At 54.2% G+C, this 13,708-nt stretch overlaps 1 protein-coding gene across 2 annotated transcripts; it reads right to left on the reverse strand.

Annotated features, from left to right (window-relative positions):
- Positions 1-631: 631 nt before the first annotated feature.
- LOC133755461 (leucine-rich repeat-containing protein 37A3-like) lies at positions 632-9,500 on the reverse strand. Of its 2 annotated transcripts, none has more exons than XR_009865407.1 (2): positions 9,411-9,500; positions 632-1,470 (listed from the first exon to the last, which is right to left on the reverse strand). XR_009865407.1 is itself a non-coding variant. In XM_062185569.1 (2 exons), the coding sequence occupies exon 1, from the start codon at positions 6,864-6,866 to the stop codon at positions 5,184-5,186; it is 1,683 nt and encodes a 560-aa protein (XP_062041553.1). In that variant the 3' UTR covers positions 632-1,470; positions 3,148-5,183. The 2 variants fall into 2 exon arrangements, 1 of the variants encoding a protein (XP_062041553.1); XM_062185569.1 differs by lacking the exon at positions 9,411-9,500 and adding an exon at positions 3,148-6,866.
- Between the last annotated feature and the right edge of the window lie 4,208 nt (positions 9,501-13,708).

Consider the following 13,708-nt stretch of genomic DNA (forward strand, 5'->3'; position numbering starts at 1 on the left):
CCTGTGTGCGACCCCTCTGCCTCCTAAGCCGAGGAGGCCTGTGGAAGGCGGTGACTCTGATCCCCCAGGAGCGGGGTTTGGGGGTGGGGCGGGGGGACGTCGGGAGTGGCCGTCTCTTTGCGCTGTTTCCCTGGGCCGGGGGCGCAGCAGGGCTGTGTGTGTGTAGCCAGGTGACCAAGCTGAGCCTCTAACCCGCCGCGCCGATCCGAAGCCAGGAGCCAGGAGCTTCTTTGGGTCTCCCACGGGGGTGCAGGGGCCCAAGGACTCGGGCCACCTGCTACTGCGTTCCCGGGCCATAGCAGAGAGCTGGCCTGGAAGAGGGGCAACCGGAATAGAGTCCGGCGCCCCAACCGGGACTAGAACCTGGTGTGCCGGTGCCGCAAGGCAGAGGATTAGCCCCCTATATAGTTTTTTTTTTTTTTTTCAAATGTTGCCTCCTTTTTTTTTTTTTTTTATTAAACTTTTATTTAATGAATATAAATTTCCAAAGTATAGCTTGTAGGTTACAATGGCTTCCCCCCTCCCACAACTTCCCTCCCGCCCGCAACCCTCCCCCCTCCCGCTCCCCCTCCCCTTCCATTCATGTAAAGATTCATTTTCAATTCTCTTTGTATACAGAAGATCAATTTAGTATATATTAGGTAAAGGTTTCAACATTTTGCCCCCATAGCAACATCGAGTGAAAAAACTACCATTGGATTACTAATTATAACATTAAATAGCAATGTACAGCACATTAAAGACAGAGATCCCACATAATTTTTTTTTTCAAAATAATTAATTTTCTATGCCGTTTCCATTTTAACACCAGGTTGTTGTTTTTTTTTTTTTTTTCATTTCCAATTCTCTTTATATACAGAAGATCACTTCAGTATATAATTAGCAAAGACCTCATCAGTCTGCGCAGCCCCCTATATAGTTTTAAAAGACTACACTCTCTGCACCTGAAATGTCCAACGCAAAGGAATCTAGAAATGGAGACAGGGCAGTAGCGGTTGCCCGTGGCTGGAGGGTGCACAGGGTAAGGGGAGATGATAACTACAGGGTAAGAGTTCCTTCTGGGGGTGACAGAAATGCTCCAAAATTGAGCGTGATGCAGAGTGCACGATCGGAATGTACTAAAACCCCCTGAATTTGACCCAAAGAGAATGACCTGCAGCGTAAGTGAATTAGCTCTCGACAAAGTGCTCAACTCTTTTTTTTTTTGCCCCAGGCCAAATGTATGAACATGCTATTTTCCATTCAGCTCTGACATCCAGGCAAGCGGCTGACAAACTCCTGTCAAGACCGCAAGGCAGGGCTGGCGCTGTGGTGTAGCGGCGGGTTAAGCTGCCGCCTGTGACACGGGCATCCCAGATGGGCACCGGTTCGAGTCCCAGCTGCCCCATTTCCGATCTCAGTGTCTCAGCCCAGCGGTATGCTTCCCATACATTTTCATCAATGAAAGAAATAGAGTTTCCTTGGAAATTTCTGTAAAGGAACACAGTTCACATCCTTGAATAGGTTGGAAAAGAATGAACAGAACGAGGGGAAAATCATGGCACCCTCATGGGGGAGAACTGAAATACAGAAATATTATCAGTTTTCTAATAAACACCAGTGCTCTTGAGGTCCATAGCTCTCTGCTTCCCGGTTTGCTCACTCAATAAATAATGTGGGGCCACTGACACAGACAGTGAGGCATCCTCTCAGAAGCTTCACTTCATCTCTGTCCAGTCTCTTTGACAGTGAAGACAGTCAATCACTTTGAATATTAAGTATTTTCACCAAAATAACTCAGGTGTCTAAAGTGACTTCCATAAATCAGTGAGAAAAGGATAAATAATTCAAGAAAAAAATGGGCAAAATGTATTGTCACAAATAAGAATAATGAAACCCTATGACAGGTAATACCAGTGCTTTAGCAAAGCGCCCTCTGCTGAAATCTTTCCAAGTACGGAATGGATACAGACAATTTAAAATCAGAGGGACTAATGTGCTGATGTGGAAAGCCTTTTGGAGTACGGCATAGGGTAAAAGTGCCGATCACTGAGCCAGGAGCCAAGCATTACCTCCATAGGGAAAAAAGTGAGAGGAGGTTGGAAGGAAAGACGCACACCTGGGTTATGGGTGATAGAGTGGGGACCAGGGGGTGATGAGGGTGTGTGGGGGTTCATACTTTCACATTTTATCCTGCATTCTTCTGTGCACTTTTTAAAAAGTGGGAAGGTACTCATAATCGACACATGTTTACAAGAAGGTGCTAAATGACTTGTATTTAGCTTCAACTCTGAATTGCTGTGAGTGCTTACCTTTCACTCTGTCCTCAGTCCTCAGCAACAATGAACCTGTTTGTTTTAGGTACACATTTTCCTAGAAGCAGGAGCAGCAATAAAACAGATACCTGTCTGCTCACCTGCCTGGTGGATATGTCCACTCGGGTTACTTTATGCTCACCAATAAAAAGTGCCTAACACCGAACACATCTCCCGCAAACGGGCTCTTCTTTCTGACTGCTGTGCTTCTGCCTTATAGACCACCATCATTCTCGCTGTCATCCAGGGAAAGACTGTGGAGTCACCCGTCTCTATTTTCTGTTACGTCCATCGCACAATTCTTTAAGCCAGCTTTACAGATGAGGAGATTGAATCCAAGCTAAATAACTTTTCCAAAGTCACAAAGCTAATCACTGGGAGACCTGTTGTGTTCAAAGCCAGGCAACATGGCTCCAGAATCTATCCTTAAAACTGTTGTATCATCTCTAATAAGTTGGGATGAGGGTTGTGTTTAAGAATGGGAGTAAAGCAATGAGGTAATAATATGGTGAATGTCAATAAATAATGAATCAGGCAAAGGAGTAAGGGCAATCACATGAGACTGTAGAAGGCACACAAGACTAAGAAGAGGAGGAGGATAACGAAAGCTCACAAGCAAAGTGGCCACTTGGGGGGTGAACCAACGGAAAAAGGAAGACCTTTCTCTTAGTCTCGCTCTCTTTCACTGTCTAATTCTGCCTGTCCCCCCCCGCGCCCCCCCCAAAAAAAAACAACCCACACACACACACACAGTCAACATAAGGTGGGGACTTGAGGAAGGCTCAGAAGATCTTGAGGAAAAGCTGCTGAGACAGGCTGGCTGTAGGGAACTATGAGGAAGGGAGATTCTTACAATGTGCTGAAGGTGCCGTTGTAGCTGTTGGGCTCTGGTACAGGAACTTTGTGAAGCTTCTGCACTGGGCTGAGGCCAGTGCATGAAAGTGTCTCATTTCTGCAGGAACAGAGCTCACATGCATTTATGGTGGCAGCCGCATTCAGGGGTTGATCTGTGACTTCAGTTAGGGTTGAGTGCTGAGTCTGAACCTGGCTTGGATGTAGATCTGTAGTCTTCTTCAGGGATGGAGAGTGGCCAGCTTTTGTAGTGGGTACCAGAGTTCTGGTAAGCTCCATCTTGGAAGGCTGAGCTATGACACTGGGTGATAGTGGGTGCTGAACTTGATGCTGACCTGCTGTTGGAACTGTCATCTCATTGTCCCCTGGGGATTGAGGTACGAGCTCCTTTAGTGGCTCTGTAGAAGGAGTTAGGGTCATTTGCGTGGTAGTAGAAGGTTTAACCTCTGTAGTACATTGTGGTGTGGGTAATTTCCAAGCCCAGAGGCTTAACTGTGACTTGAGGCAGGTTTGTATGCTGAGTTTGAGTCTGAATCTGGACTGGAGGTGAAAATGTCACCTCAGGGTACATTGGATAAGGAGGAGGAGATACAGACTTGAAGGCTGTAGAATGTTCATCCTGTGTAGTGGGTACCTGAGTTATGATTGCCTCTAGCTTCGAAGGTTCAGCTGTGGCACTGGGTGACATTGGATGCGGAGTTAGATCTTGACTTGGTTTTGGAACTACCATCTCATAATAAACTGGAGGCTGATAGACCGCTTCATTTTGTGGCCCTGGAGGCTGCCCTGGAGTCTCCTGGGTGGTTGGAAGTGGTTCACCCTCCACAATGGATTCTGGAGTTAGGGTAAGTTCTACATCCAAAGGTTGAACTGTGACTTCTGTCAGGGTTGGATGCTGCACCTGAACCTGGTCTGGTTGTGAAAGTACCTCCTCATGGTGCACGGGAGGTACTTTAGTCCTCTTCAGGGCTGTAGAATGTTCAGCCTTCCTGGTATGCTTTTCATTTATGGTAAGTGCTGTGTCCAAAGGCTGAACTGTGATATTAGGCAATGTTGGACATTGAGCTTGATTTTGACCCAGCGCAGGAAATGTCACCTCTTAATGTATTGGAGATTGGGATGTGGACTTGAGGTCTCCTGCATGTCTGCAGAGGGTTCAGTCACCATACTACTGGTTTCTGGAGTTATGGTAAGTCCCAGGAACAAAGGTTGCGTTGTGACTGGAGTCAGGTTTGGAGATGGAGCTGTGGTCTTGCTCAGGTCTGTAGGATGCTCAGCCTCTGTAGTAGGTTCTGTAGTAATGGTAAGTGTCAGGTCCAAAGGTTGATTTGTGACATTGGGTGATAGTGGAGGTTGATTTTGATCCTGACCTAATGTTGGAACTGTCATCCCATGATGCACTGGTGGCTGAGCTACAGCTCCTTTAGGTGGAGCCTCCTGCACATTTGTGGCAAGTCCAGCCTCTGTAATGGGCTGCGGAGTTATTGTAAGCGCCAGATCAAAAGGTTGAAATGTGATGTGGGGCGATTTTGGAAACTGAGCTTGATCCTGAGCTGGTGGTGGAACTGCCACCCCCTGATATCCTGGGGGTTGTGCTATACCCTCCTTAGATGGCCCTGGAAGCTGAACTGGGGCCTCCTGCATGATTGGAGAAAGTCCACCTTCCATTCCAGGTTGTGTAGTTATGGTGAGCTCCACGTCCACAGGTTGACTGTAGGCAGCCCATAAACAAGTCATAGACAAGTCAAGGTCAGTCTTGGCTTGTGGAATTCCTGGGAGGAAAAGAAGTCACCTATTCCCATGCTCCAGGAGAACGATCAAACAAGAACACTCCGCCAAAATTAACTATGTTATGATTGTGTTGCAAAAAGCCTGTTAAGTTGCTTGCCTGTGTTGTTCACTTCTGTGTTGCCTTGAGCTGCAGCTGGTTATGTATAAAATATCGCAGAGACACTGGAATAAACGAGCCTTGATCAGACTTTTGTCTTGGCTCCATTCTCTGCGCCCTTGTCCCTCTTTTCATTCCCACTCCCTCCTTCAGGTTCCGTTTGCCAGGAGCGGCTGGCCCGCATCAGTTGACCTGTGACTTTGGTCAGGTTTGGTTGCTGTTTGAAGCCTCTGCTGGGTTGCAGACGATTGAGTGTTAGGGAAGTCTTGCGGCTTGGCTGGGGCTACATTTTGCACTGGAGCATGTTTTGCATTCTTGAGGGGCTCTAGAGGCTCAGCTGGAGAAGGTTCCATCTTTTCATGCAGTGCCGGAGGCTGGGCAAGAGGAGGCCCACGCTGGGTTGGAGAAAATTCAACTCGCTTGGTGGGAACTGTAGGCTGGGCAGGTCCTTCCTGCTGACTGGGGTAAGGATCAACTTCTGGAGTGGGCTTTAGGGTTCTGGCAAGGTCAATATCCACATGTTTTGGTGTGGTTTTGGACAACCTTAAATGCTGAGTTCTGAGTATTTCCTCCGGAATAAGAGGTGAAAATGTCATATTCATTGGAATAGCATCACTAATCTCTGGGAAGATTACTGAAGGCTGGTTTGTGTCTCCCTGTTGGAGCGGTAATTGGTACGCACTCATGGGGTGGTCTAGAGGTGGAACGGAAATCCCCTGCTGGCTTGGTGAAGGTTCCTTCAGTTCTTCAGGCTGAGCTGGGACCCCTGTGACTGGGGAGTGCTCATCCTCTTCCGGGGGCTTTGGCTGCTGAGCTGTGTCTGCCTCCTGGTCTTTCAAAGGCTCAGGCTCCATAGGGAACACTGAGGCTTGATCTTGGGCTTCCTGATGGATTGGAGAAGGTCCAGCCTCCTCGGGGGTCTGTACATTTTCAGCTGTTTCCTCCTGCTGGGTCGTATATGGTTTCTCATCCTGAATAACTTCTTGAGACTGAATTGGCAGTGGTTCAACCTCTTCAAGAGGCTTTGGAGGCAGAGCTGGGACTGAGGCCTGAGTTGTTGTGACCTCATGGCTGACTGGAAATGTTTCCATTTCTGCTGCAGGTTTTGGTGTTAGGGTCAGCTGCAGGTCTGGAGGTTTAGTAGTCACACTGGGCAAGTCGTACTGCTGAACTTGATGGTGACCTGGAGGTAAAATGGTCACTGCGTGAGGACTTGGATGCTGGGCTGGGACTTCTGAAGAGGTTGAATCTTCTGGAGAGAAGACAGAAGACTCAGAGGGCCGCATTGGTTGCTCCTGCTCACTGATATAAGGTTCGGTCTCCATAGGTGGGACTGGAGTCAGAGCTAGGGCCTCCAGCTGGCCTGGAGGAGCTTGAGTCTCCACCAGAGCCTCCGCATACTGAGCAATCTGCTCCTGTTCTCTGAGAGAAGGCTCTGTCTCCACGGGAGGGCCTGGAGGAGGCTGAGTCTCCACCAGAGCCTCTGCATACTGAGCTATCTGCTCCTGTTCACGGGGAGAAGGTTCTGCCTCCACGGAAGGGCGTGGAGTGTGAGCTCTGGGTCCCTGCTGGAATGGAGAAGGTTCTGTCTCTGCAGAAGGGATCAGAGTCTGCTCTGGGGGTTCCTGCTGGGCTGGAGAAGCTTCTGTCTCCAGGGAAGGGCCCAGAGTTTGATATGGGGTCTCCTGCTGGGCTGGAGAGGGTTTTTTCTCTATAGAAGACTCAACATACTGAGCGGGCTGCTCCTGTTCACTAGAAGGTTCTGTCTCCACAGGAGGGGCTGGAGTCTGAGCAGAGCCCTCCTGCTGCACTGGAGAAGAGTCCTGCTCCATGGTAGACTCCGGAGTTATGGTCAGCGCCACATCTGCAGGCTTGATGGTAACGTTGGGCAAGTTATAACGGTGAACTTGATTCTGATCTAGAGACCAGTCCGTCCCCTTCTGAATCTGTGTTGTCTGAGCTATGATATTCTCCTCAGGAGAGTCAAGCGCTTGAGCTCGGGGATCTTGCTGTACTGGAGATTTGACTTCCACAGGGAGTGCCGAAGGCTTCTCCGGGGCTTCCAGTTGGCTTCTAGAAGGTTCGATCTTGGGAGACTCAGAAGGCTGAACAGGCTGCTCCTGACTGCTGGGGGAATATTCAGTGGTCACAGGCAGGCCAGGAGGCTGAGCTGGGACCCCCTGCTGGGCTACAGCTGGGCTGACTTCCTCAGCATACTCTGAAGGCTGAGCTGTGGCATCGTTTTGGGTAGAGAAAGGCCCAGTCTCCTCAGGGAGCTCTGAAGTCTGAGTTAGACCCTCTTGAGTCCAAGATTCCACCTTCCCAGGGAATTCTGGAGTCTGCACTGGGGCCTGTTGTTGGGTTGAGGGGAGGCCCACTTCCTCAGGATGCTCCAGAGGCTGCGCTGGAGCCTGCTCCGTGCTTGGAGTAGATTGAACTTCCTCACCGGCCTCTGAGGCTGCTGTCAGCTCCGTGTCTGCAGGTTTCAGAGTGACGCTGTGGAAGTTTGCTTGGAGAGCTACAATCTGAGGTGAGGATGGAGTGTGAAGATCGTGATACACTGATGCCTGACCTACTACTTCTGCAGTAGCAAATGGATTCTGAGCTGGGGCCTCCTGCTGCCATGGAGATGCTTCTTCCTCGGGCTGCTGTAGTTCTGGAACTGGGACCTCTTGCTGGGTTGAAGCAGGTTCATCGGTTTCAATGGGCTGTGGAGGTGGAGCTTGGGCTTCTTGCTGTGGGGAGGAGGATTGGATGGGCTCCTGAGTCTCTGGATTTGGAGTCTGGCCCTCTAGCAGGAATTGAGATGGTTCTGCCTGCTCAGAGAGCTGTGCAGGTTCCCCTGGGTTCTCCTGGGATTCCTTAGGAAAACCACCAGGATAGACCACATAGTCAGCCGGCAAAACTTGATTTTGACCCTGAAGCTTTGCCGCTTTGTCTGGAGTTCCAACACCAACCTTAGGAAGTCGTCGACGCCGAGCTAGATCTTTCTTGGGGATCAGGGGTGAAACAGTCAACTTGTTTGCTTGTGAACTCTGTGTAGAGGCGGAATGAGTGCTTCAAATGACGGGTGAACCTTTCCTTCCAGTCGAGGAGGCAGAGCCAGGGGCTGATCCTGATCCCTGTCTAGCACGGGAGTGGGCACTGGTAGCCTTTGTTGTCGAGTAAGCCTATTGAAATACTGGTACGGAGCAGCAAGCTGTTCTGGACTGGGGGCAGCCCTCGAGCTGAATCCATGTCCAGAAAAGCAACCAAACTCACAGTGGACTCTCGAAGCGAGGCCAGCATCTGGGAGGGAGCAGAAGACCCCAGGTCATCAAAGCCACCGGGGTCTGCTTGGGGTGTGAGAGCATCAGGTGATTCAGGTGGCGCATTCGAGGAGTGGGAAGACCAGGGCTAGAGAGCCAAGGGAGGCTGGAGGTCAGCTGGCCCAGGTCCTGGGCCCTCTCCAGAGGCTGAGTCGCCTGGACTGGTAGCCACAAAGGCTGCCAGTTGAAGAGGAGCCACGGGACCCACAGGCACAGATGGGTCATTGACGGGGTTTTCAGGATACAGTGACTCAGGCTGCTGGGGCACACGCAGTATGCCCTGAGCAGGAGCTGATGGATTCTGGCAGCCCCTTGGAGCGCTGAACAGGTTCAGCGGGCACACGTCCCACTAGACAGGGGCAGGCTGGGCACGGACTCTGTGCCCAGCAACACAGACGGCCTGAGGGACGCTCCTGCCCTCTCCCCCGAGGAGGCCTGCGTGAGGACCCTAGATGACGCGTCGGCCTGAGAGCTGGCGAGGCCTCCCGAGTCCTCCCACGGATCGGGAGCAGGAGGAGCAGGAGCTGGGTGCAGCTTCACAAGCTTGCTTCCCGGCTTTGCCCGCGCTTACCCAGGCAGGGAGCACAGAGCCACTTCTCAGGCGACAGCCGCGCCGACACGGAGCGCTCCGAGGGCGGCTGAGTGGAAAACCCACATTCCATTCCTGGTCCCTCACTTCCTGAGCTGGAGGGGAGCAGAGGGCCCCAGGGAAAGGATGTGGCAAGGAGTTGGGGGGGAGACCAGTCACTCTGATGGCATTAAGGCGGTCCAATGGGTGACTACACTCAGAGAAACGTCTGGCTCCACCCCAAATCTACAGTGCACGTGGGTGATTCAGCCTGCAGGCTCAAAGGGATTCCTGGGGTGAGAGCAGGGAGAGGGAGAAGATGCAACAGTGTCAGCACGTGCACCCAGGCAGGAGTTCCCCAGCCAACCACTAACCAGAGCCATGGAGGACCCAGCAGTCCCCCAGGCACGCCCTGGGGCAGAGCATGTGTGTGGGGTGCATTACCAGCGCTGGCCCACGGGAGGCGGCGGAGAACACGGGCCGGGGAAGGGGGAGCTCACCTTCCATCGCATAAAGACATAATCTCCATTCTTCAGCTCTTCATAATCGAAGTCATCTGAATTAAATGATTTTGCGTACTGGTAAAAAGCCAGAAACTTGCCCTGGAAGCAAAAAGAGGATGGTGATGGGGCCTGGTGTCCGAGCTGGCTGTGGGCGCCCGGGGGCACTCACCTGGTCACAGCCTTGCCAGCTGCGGCCTTGGCTCCTGATGGGGCGGCTAAAGCCCAGTAATGCCCGGGGGAGCCTGGGTCAGACCCTCCGGCCACTGCCACAGCCCTGCACTCGGGTCAGAGCACTGGACTCCAGCCCGTGAGGGCGGGCAGCAAGGGGCCAAAGGACCAGGGCGGACGCGTGCCCGGAGCACCTCCGCAGGCGGGCAGCAAGGGGCCAAAGGACTAGGATGGACGCGTGCCCAGAGCACCTCCGCACAGACAGATGCAGGCTAAGGACAATTAAGAGCAGACCTCTGGCCGGTGCTGCAGCTCACTAGGCTAATCCTCTGCCTGTGGCACCGGCACCCCTGGTTCTAGTCCCGGTCAGGGCCCCGGATTCTGTCTCGGTTGTTCCTCTTCCAGTCTAGCCCTCTGCTGTGGCCCGGGAGTGCAGTTCTCCCACGCAGGTACAAGGACTTGTGCCCACTTCTACTGCTTTCCCAGGCGATAGCAGAGAGCCAGATCGGAAGTGGAGCAACCGGGTCTAGAACCGGTACCAATAGGGGATGCCGGCGCTTCAGGCCAGTGCTTTAACCCACTGCGCCACAGTGCCAGCCCCAAATAGTTTTATTCTGAGGAGATGAAACATAAGGGTGCTTCAGAAAGTTCATGGAAAATGCATGACTTGGGGCAAGCATGACTTGGGGCTAGTGCTGTGGCATAGTAGGCTAGACCTCCGCCTGCAGAGCCAGCACCCCATATGGGCTCCGGTTCGAGTTCTGGCTGCACCACTTCTGATCCAACTCCCTGCTAAGGTACCTGGGAAAGCAACAGAGGATGGTTCAAGTGCTTGGGTCCCTGCACTTACTTTGGGGTCCCAGAAGAGGCTGCTGGCTTCAGTTCGGCCCAGCTCTGGCCATTGTGTCCATTTGGGGAGTGAACCAGCACATGGAAGATCTCTCTGTCCCTCCCTCTGTCTGTAACTCTGTCTCTCAAATAAATAATCTTGAAAAAAAATGTACATCCTGAATGTCATTAGTTAAGACAAAACAGAAGCCTACAACCCTGCAGTCTCACGTCTTAGGCAGAAGAGACCACCAGACCAGACATACAGTCCCGAGGACCGACAACGTCAGCCACAATCGTTTTGCCTCCACAACAGAGACATCACGGCTTATGATCGACCTTTAAGCTTATAGAGCAAAGCTAGGAGGACCCAGCTCTGCCAATCCAAACCAGAGAGAACTGTTTATTCCCGCAAAACACAGGATAAAAAAAGAAAAAGATTGAGGAATGCACGCCAGCTAGCGGAAGGGAAAACTTCCTTTCAAGATTTAAACCTGTGGCCGGTGCTGCGGCTCACTAGGCTAATCCTCCGCCTTGCGGCGCCAGCACACCGGGTTCTAGTCCCGGTCGGGGCACCGATCCTGTCCCGGTTGCCCCTCTTCCAGGCCAGCTCTCTGCTGTGGCCAGGGAGTACAGTGGAGGATGGCCCAAGTGCTTGGGCCCTGCACCCCAAGGGAGACCAGGAGAAGCACTTGGCTCCTGGCATCGGATCAGCGCAGTGCGCCGGCCGCAGCGTGCCTACCGCGGGCAGCCATTGGAGGGTGAACCAATGGCAAAAGGAAGACCTTTCTCTCTGTCTCTCTCACTGTCCACTCTGCCTGTCAAAAAAAATAAAATAAAAAAAAAATAAAAAAAGATTTAAACCTGTTACAAGGCCAACACCAGAAACAGATCACTCTCACATGGGGAGCAGGAAGCACACAGGGCCTCCTGGCTTCTGGAAGGGCTTTCAAGAGGACAGGGGTCTGGGGGTCTGGGGGCTCTGAGGTCCAGCCTAGGCAGCTGGGTGTCAGGCTAAGGAACAGCGTGTGTTCTGGGGAGGGGGTGCTCCCAGCGATGTGAGAGAGGGGGTGGCACCCGCCAAGGACCAGGCAGGTCAAACTGCAGCTCCCAAGCGGGTCAGGGACTGGCGGCAGAACTCAGAAATCCAGGTCAAAGACGGGGAGGTGAGTGGACGTGAAATCAGATTGGGCCAGGCTGGGAGGAGGCTTGTGTGCAGGCAACAGGCAAGAGAGGGTCTTCAGGAGCCCAGGGGCCGCCCGGGGCCAGGCCAAGGAGACGGAAGCCGAGGTGGGGGGCGGCACGGCAGGAAGCAAGATGCTAACAGCACCCGGGCTGAACGTGCCCGGGCTGAGCAACCAGCGGTCGTGGGCTGCACAGGGAGATCTTGCTCTCTCAGCAACAAACTCCAGCAGGAGGAGGGCCCCCTAGACGAGGACCCTGGACAGCGGGTTTCTGGTTTCGGGTGGGGGAGGCTCCCTCAGGGTCTTAGCAGGCGGGGGGCCCCCGGCCCAGAGGGTCCTGCAACACCACCTCTACGTCGTACGAATTCCCCTTGCTCTTCTGGTGGCCACGCCGGGCTGCTGGGTGCGATGGGCGGCGGCGGGATGAGCGAGGCCGGCGGGGGCACTCGGTGCGCACCGGCATTGCGGGGTCCCCCGGAGCCAGGGCTGGGGGCAGGGGAGGGGAGAGGAACCGCCACCGCCGCCGCCGCCGCGCGGGTGCCTGGCGGTTTGGGGCACAGTGAGCTCGCGCGCTGGGGGGGGGGGGGGCGCCCGCTCGCTGCGCACCGAGCGCTCCGGCCGCCCCCGCCCTCCGGAACCCGCAGGCAAGGCCTCCCAGTCCTGAGCTCGGCCCCCTACCCCACTTGCCCTCCACTTGGCTCCGGAGCGCCGGGGAGGGCGGGAGCAAGCTCACGCGGCGCTTCCGCCCATTGGCGAGCAGAGAAAACACGTGGCGGGGAGCGCGAGCGGCCTTCTGGGAATTGTAGTCTTATTCCGGAGGCGCGGCGCGGAGGGGCGGGGCGAGGAGCGTTTGCGAGGTGTGCGCAGGAGGCGCGCCGCGGCTACGGGGCGCCGTAGGGCTCATGCGGAAGATGGCGGCGTCCAGAGGCGGCTGAGGGGATCCGGGGAGGCGTGAGAGGTGTCCGGACAGCCGGACAGCGCGGCTTGGTCTCGCGCCCCGCGTGCTCCCCAGCTCCCTGTGGAGATGTGGAGGAGCTGCCTCCGGCTGCGGGACCGGGGGCGCCGCCTCCTGACTCGGCCCGTGGGGCCGGGGCCAGCCCTGGGGTCCCCGGCCCGGGCCTACGCGCCGCCGACAGGTGAGGGGCCGCGTCGGGCTGGGGTGGGCTGAGAGCGAGCTTTGGGGCGGGCAGGGCCGGGCAGCGGGACCGGGCTCGCGTGGTTAATGAGAGCACGAGGCGTCTGCTACGGGAAGCGAGGGTCAGCCGAGGTTGCAAACGCGGCAGGTCCGGGCTGCGGCTCAGGACTTGGCCAAGGTCACAGGGCAGAGGTCAAGGCTGCAGCTTGCTGGCCGTGTCTAGCCGTCTGTCCTGAACCTGTGTGCGACCCCTCTGCCTCCTAAGCCGAGGAGGCCTGTGGAAGGCGGTGACTCTGATCCCCCAGGAGCGGGGTTTGGGGGTGGGGCGGGGGGACGTCGGGAGTGGCCGTCTCTTTGCGCTGTTTCCCTGGGCCGGGGGCGCAGCAGGGCTGTGTGTGTGTAGCCAGGTGACCAAGCTGAGCCTCTAACCCGCCGCGCCGATCCGAAGCCAGGAGCCAGGAGCTTCTTTGGGTCTCCCACGGGGGTGCAGGGGCCCAAGGACTCGGGCCACCTGCTACTGCGTTCCCGGGCCATAGCAGAGAGCTGGCCTGGAAGAGGGGCAACCGGAATAGAGTCCGGCGCCCCAACCGGGACTAGAACCTGGTGTGCCGGTGCCGCAAGGCAGAGGATTAGCCCCCTATATAGTTTTTTTTTTTTTTTTTTCAAATGTTGCCTCCTTTTTTTTTTTTTTTTATTAAACTTTTATTTAATGAATATAAATTTCCAAAGTATAGCTTGTAGGTTACAATGGCTTCCCCCCTCCCACAACTTCCCTCCCGCCCGCAACCCTCCCCCCTCCCGCTCCCCCTCCCCTTCCATTCATGTAAAGATTCATTTTCAATTCTCTTTGTATACAGAAGATCAATTTAGTATATATTAGGTAAAGGTTTCAACATTTTGCCCCCATAGCAACATCGAGTGAAAAAACTACCATTGGATTACTAATTATAACATTAAATAGCAATGTACAGCACATTAAA

The sequence above is a fragment of the Lepus europaeus genome, unplaced genomic scaffold, assembly GCF_033115175.1.
Source record: "Lepus europaeus isolate LE1 unplaced genomic scaffold, mLepTim1.pri SCAFFOLD_494, whole genome shotgun sequence".
Lineage (NCBI taxonomy): Eukaryota > Metazoa > Chordata > Mammalia > Lagomorpha > Leporidae > Lepus > Lepus europaeus.

Coding starts and splice junctions, on each gene's coding strand:
- LOC133755461 (XM_062185569.1), bottom strand. CDS start 6,866: ATGGAGCAGGACTCTTCTCCAGTGCAGCAGGAGGGCTCTGCTCAGACT.